General features: G+C 35.1%; 1 protein-coding gene and 1 non-coding gene across 6 annotated transcripts; one reads left to right on the top strand and one right to left on the bottom strand.

The window, feature by feature from the left end:
* The first annotated feature begins 2,748 nt into the window (after positions 1–2,748).
* Positions 2,749–18,495, top strand: LOC132269497 (probable NOT transcription complex subunit VIP2). 5 transcript variants are annotated; one of them, XM_059770699.1, is made up of 16 exons: positions 2,749–2,933; positions 3,024–3,082; positions 7,178–7,319; positions 8,711–8,819; positions 8,936–9,114; positions 9,255–9,633; positions 11,393–11,602; positions 11,696–11,797; positions 15,112–15,200; positions 15,306–15,509; positions 16,527–16,952; positions 17,032–17,084; positions 17,167–17,208; positions 17,454–17,598; positions 17,713–17,783; positions 18,135–18,495. In XM_059770699.1, exons 3-16 carry the CDS (start codon positions 7,302–7,304, stop codon positions 18,139–18,141), a joined length of 2,034 nt encoding a protein of 677 aa, XP_059626682.1. In that variant the 5' UTR covers positions 2,749–2,933; positions 3,024–3,082; positions 7,178–7,301; the 3' UTR covers positions 18,142–18,495. The 5 variants fall into 5 exon arrangements, with proteins under 5 accessions (XP_059626682.1, XP_059626681.1, XP_059626683.1 ...); XM_059770698.1 differs by having other exon boundaries at positions 3,024–3,087; XM_059770702.1 differs by having other exon boundaries at positions 2,752–2,933; positions 3,024–3,087; positions 8,745–8,819; positions 18,135–18,494.
* LOC132272288 (small nucleolar RNA snoR35) lies at positions 8,739–8,819 on the bottom strand. The gene has a single exon (XR_009470029.1). It is a non-coding gene; the product is annotated as a small nucleolar RNA snoR35 (small nucleolar RNA).
* Positions 18,496–18,892: the final 397 nt, after the last annotated feature.

Genomic DNA, 18,892 nt, shown 5'->3' with positions numbered 1-18,892 from the left:
AATTGATGATGTCAAAACATTGCACCATGAGAATGCATTTTTGGTATAACAAGAAGATTCTCGGATACACATATATGAAATGGGCTACATCAAACTGTTATACCCAGTAACCCATGTGTGGTATTTGAAGCGTCTCCTTACTTTTATTGCAAATCTTTTATATAAATCTTTTAAAGAACTAGAAGTTCTAGTAGACTAAGTATATTGCAATGTGTGATTTAATCGAAATTCTAATTTTACAGAATCCGACTGAGAAATTGTCATCCCATTCAACCCAATTGAAATGTTCCGAACCTGATATGATCACTCATATGCATTCCACGATCTTCTAAAAATTATAATATTACGAGTCAGTTAGGCCGACGGACAAAAATTACAATAATTCTCGGAAGCAACTAACCGAGAGTTCATTCCATATTCGCACACGAAATCGTCCATGACTTACTTGGTATCCAACTAGCATAATCACCGTTAATCTCTCCCCCAATTATCATAAGCAAAGTCAACTCTCATCATGATCCACTGCCTTCATAGCTGTAGATATTGACTAAAAGAACCAAACAAATTTGTACTCGTCAACTATGCAAAATCAGGAATAAAATCTGCCAAAAGAATACAGTTTTCTCTAATCGTGCTTAATTATGAATTACTCTCTCCATAGGAACAATCGTTCACAATTTTTAGAAACCAAAAAAAAAATTTGAAATTGAAGAGTGTTCACAGCCCGGGAAAAAAATTTGTTACTCCATTGAGGAGAGATGATGAACTCTTCCAAGATGGGGTTTGAATTTGTAATCATATAGTTAACAAAATATATGATTATACTGGTTAAATATTTTATTATATTTAATTTTAAGAAAAAATTATATCCTTAATATGTTTAGGATTGTATTTAATTATTTAATTTACACGTAACTTGGTACTCTAAGCGCACTCCACTCTCTAAAGAGGGGTCTGAGAGTAATTGAATTTTTCCTAGTTTAATAAATTTTGGATAGACATATTTTTAAGGGATTGTTACATATAGATGGTGTTAATGGTCAATATTTATCATTTGATGGAGTCAAAGTCTCATATTTCGAAAATATGAAAACATGGAAAAATACTGTTTATCTTCTGAGGTATCACTTTTAGACACATATGTACCACTTTTTGTGTTACAAAAAAAAAAGTGGTACATCTATGCCTAAAACAAAGTGGTATCTGATGCATAAAAAGTGATATCTCTGTGCATAAAAAGTGGTACCTATATGCCTAAAAGTGGTATCTCAGTGATGGTAAATAGTGTTTTTTCAGGTCCACATCAGCATTTTGGTCAACTTTATTTTTTTGAAACTATAAGACTATGACTCTATTAGATAGTAAATATAGGTCATTACCATCATTTATATGTAATAATCCCTATTTTAAATATTTTTAGGATTGTATTTCTAGTTTTTTATTAGCAAAAAAAAAAAAAAAATGTTATTAATTTGAAATCCATTAATAAATTTATTTGAGGAGTGACTTGTCCTTGTAATAATTTTTTTTTTTTAAGTAATTAAGTGTTTTTTTTTTTTTTTTCCAAAATCATTTGAGTGACTTAGACTATTGAAAATTTGGAATATATGGTCAATGATGTGGATTCATTTCTCTTACAAAAATTAAACACAACTAACCAGCAAAAGCAACTCAATAGAAATTAGCTTTCCGAAAAAACAAAAAAATCCATAGAAATTGATGCTTATGACACAATTTAATAATTTATAAAGGGAATCTTTTATATATATTTATATATCATCAATCATTATCATTATTATCCTTACTTTTTATCGTCAGATAAATTTTCTTTATTCATTGTTATGTATACACCTTCTATTCCTTCAAATGTCAATGAAAACATAATTATATTAGTGGGAATTTTTTATTTCCTATGTATCATGGTTTTTCTTAACTTCTATAAATTTATTTTTTCATTATTTCTTATTATGCCGGATGTTTCAACTTAAATTTAAAAGCTTTTTAAAAACATTTTCCAACGCTTTATCTTAAGTCATTCCACCAATTTTTTTTAATTTTATATATTAACTCGGAATATTCAGAAAGGCACGAACACAAGGGTCCTTAACAATTCGACTAATTCCCGAAAACCCAGAAGGACGCCTTTCCACCCGGATCGGACAAGTCACTGCAAGAACAAGATTGAATCGAACCTCAATACTTTGCACGCACCCTTCATCCACCTTCTTTCATGTTTCATACTATCTCATTCTGGCAGCCGTTGTACTTCTCTTAAGGCTCATTGTTCAATATTTATAAATGCCACTTGCCTTGTTTAATTTTGTCCACAAATGCTAGTTATAAGGAACACTCAGCAGGGACTCGAACTCCAGACCTAAAGATTAAAAAACACCTTAGTCCAATGATAAATCTACTGGGCATATTAGAAGTGAATATTCGACCTAAACTTTGATTAGCCTTTTGCTCTTACCTTTTAAAAAAACAATTGTCTAACACTAAATACAACTAATATCAATTATCTTTTTATCATCATTATATATATATATATATATATATATATATATATATATATATATTTTTTTTTTTTTTGTATAAGATTTACTCGTACAATATTACATATAGGCACTCGTTTTATATGAAAATTTATATTAGAAATCAGCAAATCACTTTATATAATTGATGAAGATTTTAGAACAAAATGTGTTTAGAGTTTGTAGACACGAGTGGTGCAAAAACGCTTCAGTCGCGAATAGCGATAGCCCATAGGACGCGTCTAAACTAAACCGTGGTTTAAGATTTAGTGGGGGCTTGGATTTGGGGTCTTTTTCTCTCTCCTCTCTCTCTCTCTCTCTCTCTCTTCGACTCATCGTCACAAACTCAGATCAGTAGCTCATCTGTTTTCTCACAGATCTGACTCTTCCTCGATCTTTCTGGTAAGTGCACATAAAACCCCCTCTCTATATATACGTACCTGTATCTATATATATTGACCCTAGAATTATATTCGTGGCAATATATTTTAGGGTTCGGGACTTGGAGAGGGATCGACTTATTTCTAAATAACCGGAATTTCCTATCTACGGTTTGGTGAATTATGTCAATATGTAGTTTATGTGAATTTTGATTTGTAACGGTTCTTTGTGTGTGAACGTATCTGAAACTGTTGAACCACTATACATTTTATTTTTCTAGCTTTACTGTTTTCATTTTTATACCAAAACTTGTGTTTTTTTTTTTGGTTGTGTGTGTGTGTGTGAATTTCCTTTCGATCAATAACATGTTGTTCTTGACGAATTTTGAAGTATCCGTTTATTTATTTCTCTTTGCTATAGTAAGTGAAAAATTGTTTATGGCTTTTGTACTGTGTCTGTTTAGCAATGAGACTGCGTGGTTGCATTTTTATACTATTCAAGTGGTTGGTGGTTGACATTCTTTGGTTGTGTGAATGGGTGGTAGCATGGTGCTATTTGTGCAGCAGTACTGCCTAATTTTTTTTCATTGAATTCATTTTTTGTCCTTCAAATGTGGATACTTAACGAAAGGGGCATTTGCATTCTACCTTTTATTATTTTTGTATAAATTTTTACTATATTTATGGATGTAATTTTTGAGGATTTTGTTGAAGTTAGTACCTTGTGAGTAATTTTTCTTGTGGAACTGCATTGGAGCTTAATACGTGGTAATTCATAATTGTGGAAGTTCATACAGTTGCATGTAATCTGGAAATTTTAGCGGTGGATATATATATTATTTTTGAGGCTCATTCTGAGTGAGTTCCAATCACTTAAGATTTATTTATTTATATATATATATATATATTTGGTGGGTGGTTCCTTCTTTTGGAGAAGGCTTGGAATCCTATATCATCTCCCACTTAATAACACGATTGGTAGATAGATAAGGGCATTATGTTTCAAGCAGATCATTATTCAGCAACTTGTGTCAACTGTCAAATACTGAGGAAGGCCGTGGCATGATCTAATTTGGATTTCTCTTTTTCATATGACCTTTTATTTGTCAGAAGTTGGAATGTTCCTTCTGATGTAACCAAATTTACCCTTTTTTTTTTTTTTTTTTGTATGCCACTGCTGAAGATTCCTAATTGTTGGCAAGATAAATTTGTTATGGTTACATTTGATTGTTAGATTTTAATGCAATTATATGCATGCATATCTAATATCCAAGAAGTAACTTGTAATCTGCTTGCTGGGAAGTGATAAGTGATATTTCTTTTTGGTGTATTATATGCAAGAAATGATGCTAATATTCACTGGAAGGAAATTATGATGTATTATATGTAAGAAATGATGCACATATTTATTGGAAGGAAAGTATGATGCCATGTTGTTTTGAACTTGGAAAATGGATGAGGAGTGATGAATTTGTGGTGGATTAGATTGTAGGTACTTACAGGATTGATTCAATGTTTGGCATCATTGTCATGTATTTTCAATACTGTTAGTAGATGTAGGTGGACAACGCCTTTTGTTTTTATGCTTGAATTGTCACTTGCATTCCGTCTCTCTTGTCTGTGTGTATATATGTATGTGTATATTGTGGCCTTCTCATTTCATTTAATTGCTCTCTTACTTTCTGCCTCTTGTTTGTTTTTGCATGTTATAACTTGTGCTTGCATTTGTGAAGCAAACAGAAAAAGGAAGAAGTCTTCTTACAACTGTAAGGGAGACTAGGAATACTCCAATCACCGTCGGGCCCAGATTTCCAAAGGGAAATCTGGGAAAAAGCCTTAAGAACTGTTTATACTCTGAAAATAACTCAAATTATATTGAGAAAGATTTGAATACAAAACATATAGAGGTTGTCGCCTTTATAAGACAACTCTTAATGACACTTACTTTTCCTAAACTGACTTTCAAACTACCCACAAGTCATTAATAATGACTTCTGCTATTCCCATAACAATTTCAGATTCCCATATCATAATTACTTGCTAAATAGACTTTTGACTAGATACTTTCTGAGACACCATTGACTGTCATAATCCTGACTAAAGTACCTTTACTGATTTGCATCAGACCCTCTTCCTTGAAGAAAACTCAACCTTGAGTTTGAAACAATTTACAACGATCAATGATGAGCCCGAGTAAAGCCTTCCATCCTTTCTTTCTTCTTTTCCTTGCTTTATCAAATCACAATAAGCCTCTGTTACTGACAAAGAATAACTTTGAACAAACTTTCAGAGCTCTCTTGTGAAATCTTCAAAACTTGCTTGAAGATAAATCATGAACCAAGGTCTGAAGTAATCTGATTTTTGCATTGGAACAACATCTGGCCGTATGTCGCACCAAGAATCCATCCCAAATCAGATCACGAATATGGGGTTGGATACTCCTTTGTGGTGGCAAACTGGCAATCCTGCAGGCAAGTTAGCAGGGAAAACTTCAGCTAGTTCATTCAGCAACTTGTCAATTTCAGCCGGTACTTCTTGCAGTTCCTCCTTTCTTTCCTTGGCCAGCAGCACATATGCAACTCCACTATCCTCAAATTCACTTAGAAACTGCCGCGGTGTTAAGCAAGCATATCCTTCCCCTTTTTGGACTTAGGAAAGTCTTCATCTTCCATTAGAGCCAGGATCACCTTAACTCCATTCTTATAAAAGGCACAAACATTCTTTTTACCAAGGTGGACAGTCTTGTTATTGAACTGCCATGGTCTACCCAATAACATATGACAAGCCTCCATATTTACCACTTCACACAAAACTTTATCTGAATAACTTTTCCCAATTTAAAAAGGAGCAAGACATTGTTCTGTCACCTTTACTTCACCTCCTTACTTGAACCAAGCTATCTTATATGGCTTTGGATGTGGATGCACCTCTAGTTTCAGCTTTGTAACCATCTCCTTGGAAACTAAATTCTCACAGCTGCCTCCACGAATAATGACGTTGTAAAGTTGTCCGTGAGGTGCACATTTAGTTCTGAAAATGTTACTTCGCCTCCAATCACCTTCTGGTTGTTTTGGTGTTAACATGGCTCGACGTACCACCAGACTTGGAAGTTCTCTATCTTCAAATATGAATTCATTTTCTTCAAATTCTAGCAGACCTTCATCATATCGACCCTCTGTGTTGTTTGATTCACCTTCATTGATAAGCAAGTTACTTGCTGCCTTTCGACAATCAGAGGACTTGTGGCCTTCTTTACCACATTTGTAACATATTATCTTGTTTCCCATGGACTGAAATGGTGTACTACTACTCGCAGTAGTAGTATTTGTCGTTCAACATCCCTGGCCTCGACCAGGTCCATAGGCAACATGTGCTGTATTATTTTCCAGCATAGCATTGTTTGCTGCTCCAGCCTTCTGACTCATGTTTTCTTGATAAAGTTCAGCTTCCAATTGTACTTGTCCCCTTCTGAACTGATTTGAATGGTTGTTGGACTGATTTTGTTGTGTTTCAACCTTCGTTGCCAGTTGAACAGCACTTGCTAAGGTCCAACAAGGCTGTAATTCCACATGCTTTCTTATGCCTGGCCTTAATCCCATTAAAAAACGATGAATCACCTGTGTTTCTGTCTCAGCCAACTGCACTCGTGTTCTCATCTTATAGAACTCATTTGTGTATTCCCGAACTGAGCAAGCTCCTTGATAAAGGGACTGATAATGCTGAAATAGAATTCCTTTGTAGTTTAATGGAAGGAATTGGCTTCAGATCATCCTTTGCATTTTTGCCCAGGTTTGAACACGATCCTTTCCAGAATGAACTCTGGTTGTTTGAACTTGCTGCCTTTCAACAATCAGAGGAATTGTGGCCTTCTTTACCACATTTGTAACATATTATCTTATTTCCCATGGACTTGCTGCCTTCCATTCAAATCAGTTCAGATGGGGACAAGTGCAATTGGAAGCTGAACTTTATCAAGAACAGTGCTATGCAGGATTGATTCAATGTTTGGCATCATTGTCATGTATTTTCAATACTGTTAGTAGATGTAGGTGGACAACACCTTTTGTTTTTATGCTTGACTTGTCACTTGCGTTCCGTCTCTCGTCTGTGTGTATATATGTGTATATTGTGGCCTTTTCATTTCATTTAATTGTTCTCTTACTTTCAGTCTCTTGTTTGTTTTTGCATGTTATAACTTGTGCTTGCATTTGGTTGCAACCTATAAGTATGCTTTTGACCTGTTTCTCTAATCTGTTGTATTTTCAGATTATAGGTTAGTTACACAGGGAGCAGCTTCAAATTTCAGAATATTTTCAATTTGCCGGAAGACAACATAAACCTGCTGTTCAGCAAAGAACAATTACCTGCATGACTTTTTGACATTTATACGATGTCAGGGCTACTTAATGTATTGTCTCTTCTTTACATGACCTCTTTATATAACAATGATGCCAGAGTTTTAGCCTTGTTGTTAGGTTGTTTTTTCAATGAATGAATACATTGTATGTCTTGATGCCTTGGGAATTAGTTATTGCGTTCTTTCTTCTTTTCTTTTTTCTTTTTATTCTCCACACTTGTTGGATACCAAATGTGATGGAAATATGTGGTGTTTGTTGATTCATCTTATTCTTATAGTCTTTAAGATTGTGTCTTTTTGGGTTAGTTTTGTACAATGGGGGCCATTCTGTGTTGGTATATATGCATCATGATTATACTGGCATTTGTGACCATTGGAATTATTTGGAATTCAGCATTAAATTGGGAATAATATGAATACTGGAAAGAATTCTTTGTAATCACTGCATATAGCTAGGAAGTTGTTGCAATATTTGTGATATATTTGATATCTTGGTTGTTATTGAAACTCAACCTGGATTAATTTGTTTTATGCACGCTTAACTGATATTTGGGTATGATATTGGGTTTTATCACTCAGGATATAAAAAATGATACATATATATTTTTTTCTCTCTCCTGTGTCCGTGTTTAGATGTGTACTTTTTTTTTGTGTCAGCTTTTGTTTTTTTTTTTTTGTTTTTTTTGGGATATATTTTACTGTGTAGGTCGGATTTGGTAAGAAACAGTGAATTAAGAGAGAAATACTGGAAATACATGCACAATCAAACTCCATCCCATAAAATTATTTTGGTAAGACACATGGCAATTCTCTACAACATCTTGGACCTGGTATTCTTGAAGAAAGTTTAGATGTAAAGGAGAAATTAAACCAATAAAATGCCTCACTTGTAGCACAGCATGAAAAATCACAAAGATATCTTTCCTTTCATGGTGCCCAATAGATATCAAACAACTAGTGCTTCAGATAAGGTTGAACTCAATAGGAGCACGCAGGAGGTCCTTCTGCACATATGACATAGCACACTGATTAGGGATCTCCAACTTCTGCGCAAGGAGAGGTTTAATTGTAAACATTTCTAAATTGTTTGAGAAAGGAGCACAGGGTTTTCAAATTTGAGTGGCAGGAAGGAGTCTCAACTGTGCCTGACAGGCATATTAAGGTACCTCATTAAGAATAAATATGACACCTTTCATAAGGGACCATAAGACACCTTAGACATGCATTTAGAAAATTAAATGTTCAAGCATTTCTCTTCTAATTTATGCTTTATAGTAGTTGAATTCTTTTATTTTCATCACTAGTCTTGCTAATCTTAGCTTTTGGCTTCCGGTTGCACAATTACTTACTTGGTAGTGATATGAGTTGATTAACGTAAATGTTACTCTGGTGCTTGTTTAATTTGTTTCTTTCTTGCAAAATCATCACTCTTCTGGCTGTAGTCATCTCTGAACGGATCGGGTTCAAATATTCCAGACAGCACTGGACGATCTTTTGCTACATCTTTTTCTGCTCAATCTGGTGCGGCCTCCCCTGTTTATCACCACACGGGTGAGTGGATTATGCTGAAGTATTTTTTTTTCCTTGGCAAGAACTCACACACCCATTGACCCCTTACTATATATATTTTATTCAATATAATACTAATACCAAAACTTCTTTTACAGGAACTATTCAAGGGCTGCATAATATACATGGGAGCTTTAACGTCCCCAACATGCCAGGCACACTTGCTTCAAGAAATTCAACAATAAATAGTGTTCCTTCAAGTGGGGTTCAACAACCTGGTGGAAGCCTTTCTAGTGGACGATTTGCATCTAACAATCTTCCTGTTGGTCTTTCTCAGGTAGACATATATGTTTTCCATATAATATGTTGTGACTACAAGACAATAAAATATAAATGAAGGCGTATAAATTATATGATCATTTATTTTTTAGTTCTCAATTGTGTCTATTCTTTTTCATTTTTTGTGTGGATTTGTAGATATCTCATGGTAGCTCGCATGGTCACTCAGGGGTAACAAATAGGGGAGGTATGAATGTTGTTGGAAACCCTGGATTTAGTAGTAGCACGAATGGAGTCGGTGGTTCTATTCCTGGGATTCTTCCAACCTCTGCAGCAATTGGTAACCGAAATGCTGTTCCAGGACTGGGAGTGTCTCCGATTCTTGGAAATACAGGTCCTCGTATTACGAGTTCAGTTGGAAACATAGTTGGTGGGGGCAACATAGGGAGGACCATAAATTCTGGTGGACTAACGGTTCCTGGTCTTGCTTCTCGCCTAAGTTTAAATTCCAATAGTGGTTCTGGAAATTTAACTGTGCAAGGTCCAAATAGATTAATGAGTGGTGTCCTCCAACAAGGTATTATAAATTGAATTGGTTTTTTTTATTATTGGTTCAAGAGAATGTTGCTACAACTACAGTTATGATGTTGCATTTTATGTCACTTAGAAACTCTCCCTTGGAAGAATAATGTGATCTTTTTGGACTTCTTGCTGACATAGTTATTTTAGTATCCTGAAGACTGCATTTCCTCTCAAACCGCAAAGAATATGATAACTGTCCCATGGATGCTGAATACTATCTTTAATACATTTTTGGAGGTCTGATAAGTTGTCAGGAAGGCATTGTATGATTAAAATATTTTTTACAGTATTATTAAATTCTGTTGCATCTACATAATAGTATTATAATGAGAAAGAGGACTTTAGCCATAAATGGGGCTTTCACAATGGAACTTGATTTTAGAAGTTCGGCAGCTGTCAAGATAACAATAAAATATTCAAATATCGCTTTTTTCTCGTTTTAGTGTATATTGGCATGAATATGATATATCAAAGCAGAGAAGTTTTAATATGCAAGAATGAATTTTCATGAAGAGTCGTCATCTGCAGTACATATTAGTATATTTTGGGAGTAGGATATCATGTGTTTCTTGGGAGATGATAAAGCCGACAATTTGGTGCTGAATGGTTTACAAAGGCTTTTGATTTTGAGCATATGAGCATGATATTTCAAAGCGGAAAATTCTTGATATGCTAAAATGACAACTTTTCATGAAGAATCATTATTATATTGGTAAATCTTGGTGGTAGGAGTAGGATATGTTGTGCTTCTCTGAACATGATAAAGCCAATACTAATCGCCACTGGCTGTTTTGATTATCTGGCTGCTCTTAGATGCCTGGTTATAAATATCATTGATTTGTAGTAATTATCTGTATAAATTTCAACAATAAGATTTTGGTCTGATGGTGGTAAGGCTGGAGCAGGATTTATGTTGTGGGAGTTGGGATGACCTGAATTAGATTGATGTTACCTGTAGCCTTTAAGGTGGTTGAAGATTATCCTTGTTGCATGGTTTTCACCCTTTTTTTTTTTTTTAATTTTTTTGGGTAGGCAGTTTTCACCTACTTGTGGACTACAATTTATTTTACCCTTAAATGTCATTGATTTGATGTAAATCAAATGGCCTGTCAAATCTCAATATATAATTTTAGTCTAACTGAAATAGTTGAAACCTCCTACGAGAAGCTTGTGATTAACATCAATTTTTCCAAAATCAGTCAGTCTGGAGCAAAATTTATACCATGGGAGTTGGAATGACCTGAGTCAGATTGATTGCCTATATATATATCCTTTAATGTGGTTGAGGCTGGTTCTAGGTCCGTTTATTCCTGTTAGTGCTGTTCATACCGAGTTCATTTTTCTTCCTCAATTAACTGTGTATTTCTTCTCTCTCTCTTTGTTGTTGTTGTTGTTATGCTTCATGGAGAGAAAGCTGTGATTGAGGTTATTTTCTTTACATCTTAAAGTTTACTTGGCTTGGATCATATTTTTCTGCCTTCGTGGGAACAAGGCTCAAATTATTGTTCTTTTTCTTTTTTCATATTTCTTTGGTATTTGACCTTGTGGGCATGATTTCTTGCTTTGTGAAATGGACAGAAAGCTATTTAACCATTTGTGGACACCATGTTTAATTAAATTTTGTTTACGCATTTGTTAATCTGGTTAGAACATGTGAAATTATTAATTTCTTTTACTGTAAAGAAGAAGATGAGTTATTTATTTATTTGCTAGATGATGCTTCAGCTACAATAAATTACATTTTCTGGATTCAGCTTCTCCACAGATGATGTCGATGCTAGGAAACTCTTATCCTGGTGCTGGTGGCCCACTTTCTCAAAGCCATGTACAAGCAATGAATAACCTAAGCTCTATGGGAATGTTGAACGATGTGAATACCAATGATGGTTCTCCTTTTGATATCAATGACTTCCCTCAGTTGACCAGCCGTCCCAATTCTTCTGGTGGGCCTCAAGGACAATTGGGTAACTAAAATTTTAACCTTTTTGCTTCTTGATAGTTCTTCTTTGTTGATGACCCTGGTTTTAGATGATTATTCTAACAAAAATTAAATTCAGGTTCACTGCGGAAACAAAGTCTTGGTGTTAGTCCCATTGTTCAACAAAATCAAGAGTTCAGCATCCAAAATGAAGATTTTCCGGCTTTACCAGGATTTAAAGGTGCTCACATTTTGTTGACCCAGCTTATCTTATATTGCAATCTAAATCAAATACCAGGTGTAAGTTATGTTCGTTATGTTGTAATGCAATCTGTATCAAATATTGGGTCTAACTTATATCTGTGTTGTAATGCTATTATATAATCTTTAACATATGATGGTTGGTGAGGTGGATAATAGTCCTGAACAACACTTTTATTGAATCCTTTATTGCAGTAGCACACGAATTGGTTCATAGAATTATATATTTGTTTTATGAAGATTTAGGGGGTATTAGTTGAGATATGTGTGCTTACTGTGCTTAATAGTTGTGTCTTGGTCTGTATTTATTTATTTTTAATATTGTTTTCTTTTCTGTTTTGCTTTTCTCCACTGTTAGAGCGTTAACTTGTTAGAGAGTTCTATATGGAAATTATGTAGGAAGGTGCAGAATGTATAAAGCTACAAATCTGTGCAACACATGTGATCTGCAAGAGTAAAATGCTGCAATACCTCAAAGTCTGAGGCTAGGGACTGGGAAAAAATTATTGATGGAAAACAAGAAAAAGGCTTGTATGTTGATGTTATTTAACATCCCGGATTTCAGTTTTTTAAATGTCTTGTTTTCACTCCCATAGGGAGAATTTTCGTTGATGCCAGTTAGGGGTCGCTTTTACTCCCCATTGACTTTTATTTTACCTGGTAGAAGCTGGGCATTGGAGGGTTAGGTTGCTCGGGTTTATGGGTTTTGTATCCTGTTTGGTTTTGTTGGTTTTCGGATTGTATATCTCTTATCCATGTGTCTTTCTTAATGATGGTTATTTTTCTATTTTCTTTCCCAAAAATGTCGTATATTTGTGCACTTCATTTCCATTCCATGCCAGAATCTGCCAGCAATGAGTGCCAAAGCCGGGCACTTTTACCTTTTATTTTAAATTTTCTTAAAAAACCAAACCTGCAGAAGGCTATTCATTGATTCAAGATCTTTTATGCAACACAGATCAATGTTTATTTTTGACTTTCCATAGATTTAACATGTTGATTTTTGCAATCAGATTTAAATGAAAAGCTTTTCATTAAGTCTAGAGGTGTTAGGTCACATCCAGTCTTCTCCATTCCCTGTTTGTTTCGTCTCCCATTGTGTCCAGGCACATTTATACTTTTTGGGCTACTTAAAGAATATCTTCTCAATTATGAAAAAAAGAAGAAGAAAATCTTCTCGTGTATTCCTTAGCTTCTTTGCTGTCGACTCAGGAATGGAGGTGCTGTTTGATGAAACTGAAAGTTAAGCACTGAATATATTAAGAACTGAATTTTAAGTGCTGAAGTTTTTAAGTGGTGATTAAAAATGAAGATTTTTTGAATTTTAAGCGGTCAGCATTCAGTGATAAGTGATGTCCTTGTCCCTTAAAATGTTATCCCATTTTTAAGTGGCGCTTACATTTTAAAGTTATATTCAAATTGCGTTATAAACGCACTTAATTAAATAATCACTTGGTCCATTCAGAATTAAGTGCTGAATTGGATTATCTAACAGCACTGGAGACTAAGAGAAGTGATAAGTAGGTAATGGTTCCTGGGAGTTTCAATTTGCGTCATCTTACTCCTGAATAGTTGGCTGCAATTGAAAACATTATTATTTTGGTTATAGTCCCTTATTTATTCCTTTCAGTCCCACTATGCTCTCAAAGGTGCCCATTAACTTTGAAGGTAGATGATATTGCATACTTTTTGTGTATGGCATGTTATTGGAAAGATGCTAGTTTTATGAGCTAAAAACTAGCTACACAATTTGGTACTTTAAAAACGTATGATATCTCTTCATTGATTTTATGGTGGATAATTATTTGTTTAACTGAACCTCAATTTCAGTTCCATGTCAGCACATTATAGCTGAGTGAATTGTACCATTAATTGCCCATGTTGCATGTCATAGGGGGAATATTTAGAACTTAGGTTCTGGTCTCAGGGGTGTCCAGCTTTCACAATGAGTTTAATGGAAGCGAGTCAAATGGCATAATAGGAACAAAGAAATTGAATTATGATTCTGTGGATGTGCTCGGTTTGGACCATTTGGTGGATCTAGGTTGGAGGATCTGGATCTCTCTCTTCTTCCTCCTCTTTTATTTCCGTCACCGTCCATCGTCTCTTTATGATTCCTGGTGGTATTGCATTTTACTCTTGTTACACTTACATTAAGACTCCTGGTGGATATCATCGGAATTACTTCATCTTGTCATCTTTGTGAGCTTTTGGGAAGACAGGACTGATTGATTGACATGAAGATGATGTTTAACTCACATGATAGGATTGGGGGGTGTGATTTTTTTAATAATTTTATAATTATTTGAGAATTTTGTGAAATTTCCTATATTTCCCAATCCTTCTTATTGTCGTGGGAATTCTTCATTTTGTGGGGAGGAATTTATGACACCAAAAAGAGAGACTAGAAGAAAGTTTACAAGTTGGTTTAGTGCATTCCTGAATATAAAAACAGGGATAATGATATCTCTCTCAGGAGCATTGCAAGTAACTCCTTAATCTGGAGTCCCACCTAAGGAATAATTTTGGGCCCTCCACTCACAGCAGGTAGAGGGCACAGTACTTTTTATATTAATTTGGATTTTTGGTAATTATTCCACTACAATCTATTTGTTTGAATTACAATTCTTTTATATGTAATTTTAAACTCAGATAATTGTAATTGTATTTTTAAAAGTTACAAGGCTTTTCATTCTATTGAACCTAAAGCAATCCTTTTGGGGGATTGTTGCATGGTGTATAGGTTTCCATTACAATTAATATTATATTAATTTTCTTCTCTATTGATCAGCTCCTCTGCTCAATTTAGCACAGTTCAGGTACACGTAGTTTGTTTAAATCATTACCTGATTGAGCTTGTCCTATTGATTTTTTAATGATATTTTTGGGGCGAGTTTCCCACTAGATTCTGCTTGTTTTTTTCGGCTGATGCTAGTTGGTGGAATCATTTATCAAGTTGGGATTTGAATAGCTAATAAGTACAACTAAAACTTTGATTTCATATGGCTAGTTGTTCTGGTGGTATTAAGTGTGCTTGTTGCTGTGCTTTTGTTGATTTTCTTGTTATCTGGTAAGCATGTTTGTCCGTGTTTCGGATAATGTGCATGAAATGTTTTCTTCTGTTCCCTCGTATATACAGTATATACCTGCTTTTGTGAAGGAATTTGACAGGCTCAATTAATCTAATAGCTTAAATTTTTATTTTTGCATCGCTAATGCTTAGGAGTTGGACACATTTTCAAATAGCTGCATCTTTAGACCCATGTTATTGACTCTGCTATTAGATTTGCCCAGGTGGTAATGCGGATTATACCATGGATATGCACCAGAAAGAACAGCTTCATGACAATACTGTGTCTATGTTGCAGTCTCAGCATTTATCTGTGAGTGCTAACTTGTGAAGATTTGAGAATTTTTTAATGTTACGCTAGTATCATCAGATGCATTATGCACTTTTTTCCCTCATTCTTGTATGTATCAATGTGCAGATGGGGAGATCTGCTGGATTCAACCTGGGAGGGACATACTCATCTCATCGTCCGCAGCAGCAGCAGCAACAGCAACAGCAACAGCAACATACACCATCAGTCAGCAGCAGTGGTGTTTCCTTTTCAAATATAAACAATCAGGATCTTCTCCATTTACACAGCTCAGATATATTCCCATCGTCACATTCCACCTATCAATCACAGGTGTGTTATGTATGAAATCGTTTAATGCAGATGTAACTAAGGGGTGTATGGATACAATGAAGCAAATGTAACTAAGGGCTTTGGTTTTCTTTTCACTCCTGGTATTTGAATATGAAAGAAATATTTCACCTAAACCCAAATATCCACCTGCTTTTTACTCCAGGCTCCAGCACCTGAAGTGTGCCACTCGACTGCTGTCGCCGTGCCAGTAAATTACTAAATTCCCAAAAGGAGTTTTGGCTTTCTGACTGTAGTCATGGAAGCTGATTTGTTGCAGTTAAAAATTAATGATCAGAATAAAAACTCATTTTGGATATCATGGGGAAGTCGAACTGGTTTGTTTTGCTACATGGAACAAAACAATAATTTTTGTACTCCCGCATTCCCAAAATTCTTGGGGTGTTTGGAAACTCCAACTTTATATGGTAGTGGGTTTTTAATACTTTTTATTGCATTGATAAGAGTGAATTTCCAAATTTATCTTTGTAAAAGACAAAGGAGTACTCCATAATTAGTGCACTTGTTTAACCAAATCAATGTCAAAAGGATAGTATGGGAATGCTATAAAAAATAGTACATCCATTTTTAATGGTGCATGTATTTTGGGACATCCCAAAATAGAAAGATGGACAAGGACGGAGGTAATACTTTTTATTGCATTGATAAGAGTGAATTTCCAAATTTATCTTTGTAAAAGACAAAGGAGTACTCCATAATTAGTGCACTTGTTTAACCAAATCAATGTCAAAAGGATAGTATGGGAATGCTATAAAAAATAGTACATCCATTTTTAATGGTGCATGTATTTTGGGACATCCCAAAATAGAAAGATGGACAAGGACGGAGGGAGTATTTTATTTATTTATTTTATTTCAATTTCAAAATGGAAAATTTTATTGATATGTCAACCTACTGATTAGGCGTTTATCTTTATCTTACAATGTGGTCTTGCAAATCATAATGATTTTTTAATCACTATGGTTTAACATATTGAATTGTTTGGTCATGTTAATACAGACGGGCGGACTACCAGGCACGGGATTAAGACCTCATGGTTCTTCAAATACGGTTTCTGGGATGGGGTCATTTGATCAGCTTATCCAGCAGTATCAGCAGCACCAGAATCAATCTCAATTTCGCCTGCAGCAAATTTCTGCTGTAAATCAGTCATATAGGGACCAGGGCGTGAAATCTATGCAGGCTGCACAAGCTGCTCCTGACCAATATGGTTTGCTTGGTTTGTTAAGTGTAATAAGGATGAGCGACCCTGATCTAACGTCTCTTGCACTCGGGATTGATCTGACAACACTTGGATTGAATTTGAACTCAACAGAAAATCTTCACAAGACTTTTGGTTCCCCATGGTCTGACGAGCCTGCCAAGGGAGACCCTGAGTTTACTGTGCCACAATGTTATTTTGCTAAACAGCCACCTACTCTAAATGTGAGTTGTTCTTTGTTCTTGTTGGTCTGCTCTGTTTTTGGCGATTTTCCTCTCTTTAAAATTGTTGTGGTGGCTGCAGCAAGCTTATTTCTCAAAGTTCCCATTGGACACCTTGTTTTATATTTTTTACAGGTACAATTCTTAATGGTTTCCTGTTAATCTTGAATCTTATTATTGTGAACTCAATGAATAATATGTTATTGGTATTATGCAGCATGCCAAAAGACGAAGCCCAGTTGCATGCTGCGAATGAACTGTATGCTCTCTTGGTCATTTGAACTGTGTTATGTTCGTTGTATTCTTTCTTTTTCTGTTTTTTTTTTGTCCCAGTTTCCTTTGCTATGCCTTATGTCTACCTACCTCAAAATGCAATTTATTAGAGTGTCCTTGTTTTCCATTTTTGAAATTGTGTCAGTACCTAAAAAGCATTTTGCCATACTTTACTCACCATTAAAGCTTGGTTCCAGTTTTTTGGCTGAGAGGAGTGCCTGTTGTTTGCAGTTATACCAGAGGTTGGTTCTATCATAGAGAGCTGCGACTGTGGTTTATGAAGATTGCCAACATGGAGCCACTTGTTAAGACGAACACGTATGAGAGAGCATCTTACATTTGTTTTGATCCAAACACGTGGGAAACAATCCGCAAGGTCTGGATTTTTTTTGATTGCTTGGTCAATTTATTCATCATTCATTTCCACCCAAATTTGGGTACTTACCATTGAATTCTAGCCCCCTGAATGGATCACATAAATTTGCTGCAGGATAATTTTGTTCTCCACTACGATATGTTGGAAAAAAGACCAGTTTTACCTCAACATCAGCAAATATCAATGTAAAGCTTCAGTTTTTACTTATTTGTTGTTAGGACACAAGTTAGCTTGCCCTTATAGTGCTTCTTTCGATTTGGCCATCGTAAACAAATTGTTGCGTTAATCTTGTTTCAGTCCAGTTAGATTAGCAATTGTGTCTCTCTCTCTTTATCTGAAACTGTATAACAACATTATAAAAATCCAATGAAACTGTTTTTTTTTTTCCTTCTCGCGAAAACCTTGATGTTGTTGATGCTTCCTTCTCCTCAGGCTCTCAATGTTGAATACCTTGCAATGCCAATCTTGGACAATGTTATCCTTGTTGTGTTTGATTAATTCCACATATACCTGATCTTTTGCTTAATGTGCTATAGGTTATGATCGAATATCCACCATTGTTGTAAAGGATCCTGGTTTTACATTACCATAATTTCTCACGACTTTCTCATGACCCGGATGTTAGGCTTATTGTGTGACCTGATTGGCCCAGCAAACCAAGCCTCGTACTACGTTGCAATCAGGGTCAATTGGTCCGGCTTGATCAGCCTGGTTTGTTTGCATGCCGATCGGTTTGGGCCAATAAGCGGATATTATCCCAACTTCAACAGAAATAACTTATAATTTGCTACATACGCAAGTAAAATTTTACTTGAAGAGCTGTGTCTTATATTTATATTAATCCAGTGTATTAGTAAATTAGATTACTGAATAATCTATAGCGTTGAACGTGTTATATATTGAGTTGAATCCAAATTATACATTACACATCGAGTTGGATCCAAGTCATACCTCTAACCTACCCGATAAGCATTATAAGTTGAGTTGAGCCCAATTTATACCTCCAACCTGTCCAATCCGCATGATTTGCTCCCCTAATTAATTTACCATATGTAAACCATACGAGTATGCATAAATGGTGTTTGCTTATAAGCTGTTAAAATTCACTCTAGTGGAAAGACTTATTATAGAGTTATCCATTGAGCAATAACCTTAATAAAACGTGTTAAGGATTTTATGGGAGCAATAACCTTTAATAAAACGTGTTAAGGATTTTATGGGTTCTTCGGAAAAAAAAAGAAGTGACAATTGAATAAATTGACGGCTTGAATATACAAATCCTTGATGTCATATT

This window comes from Cornus florida, unplaced genomic scaffold (assembly GCF_030987335.1).
Source record: "Cornus florida cultivar Cherokee Brave unplaced genomic scaffold, ASM3098733v1 CherokeeBrave_3.0.0_Hap2_Chr08, whole genome shotgun sequence".
Taxonomy (NCBI): domain Eukaryota; kingdom Viridiplantae; phylum Streptophyta; class Magnoliopsida; order Cornales; family Cornaceae; genus Cornus; species Cornus florida.
The sequence above is the reverse complement of the archived record's forward strand: the minus strand, read 5'-3'. Positions and strand labels throughout refer to the sequence as shown.

What these genes read in the sequence shown, in the direction of transcription:
- LOC132269497 (XM_059770700.1), top strand. An exon ending in CCCTGTTTATCACCACACGG is followed by an intron (nt 8,820 to 8,935) that starts GTGAGTGGATTA and finishes CTTCTTTTACAG; the next exon opens with GAACTATTCAAGGGCTGCAT. An exon ending in ATTCCACCTATCAATCACAG is followed by an intron (nt 15,510 to 16,526) that starts GTGTGTTATGTA and finishes ATGTTAATACAG; the next exon opens with ACGGGCGGACTACCAGGCAC.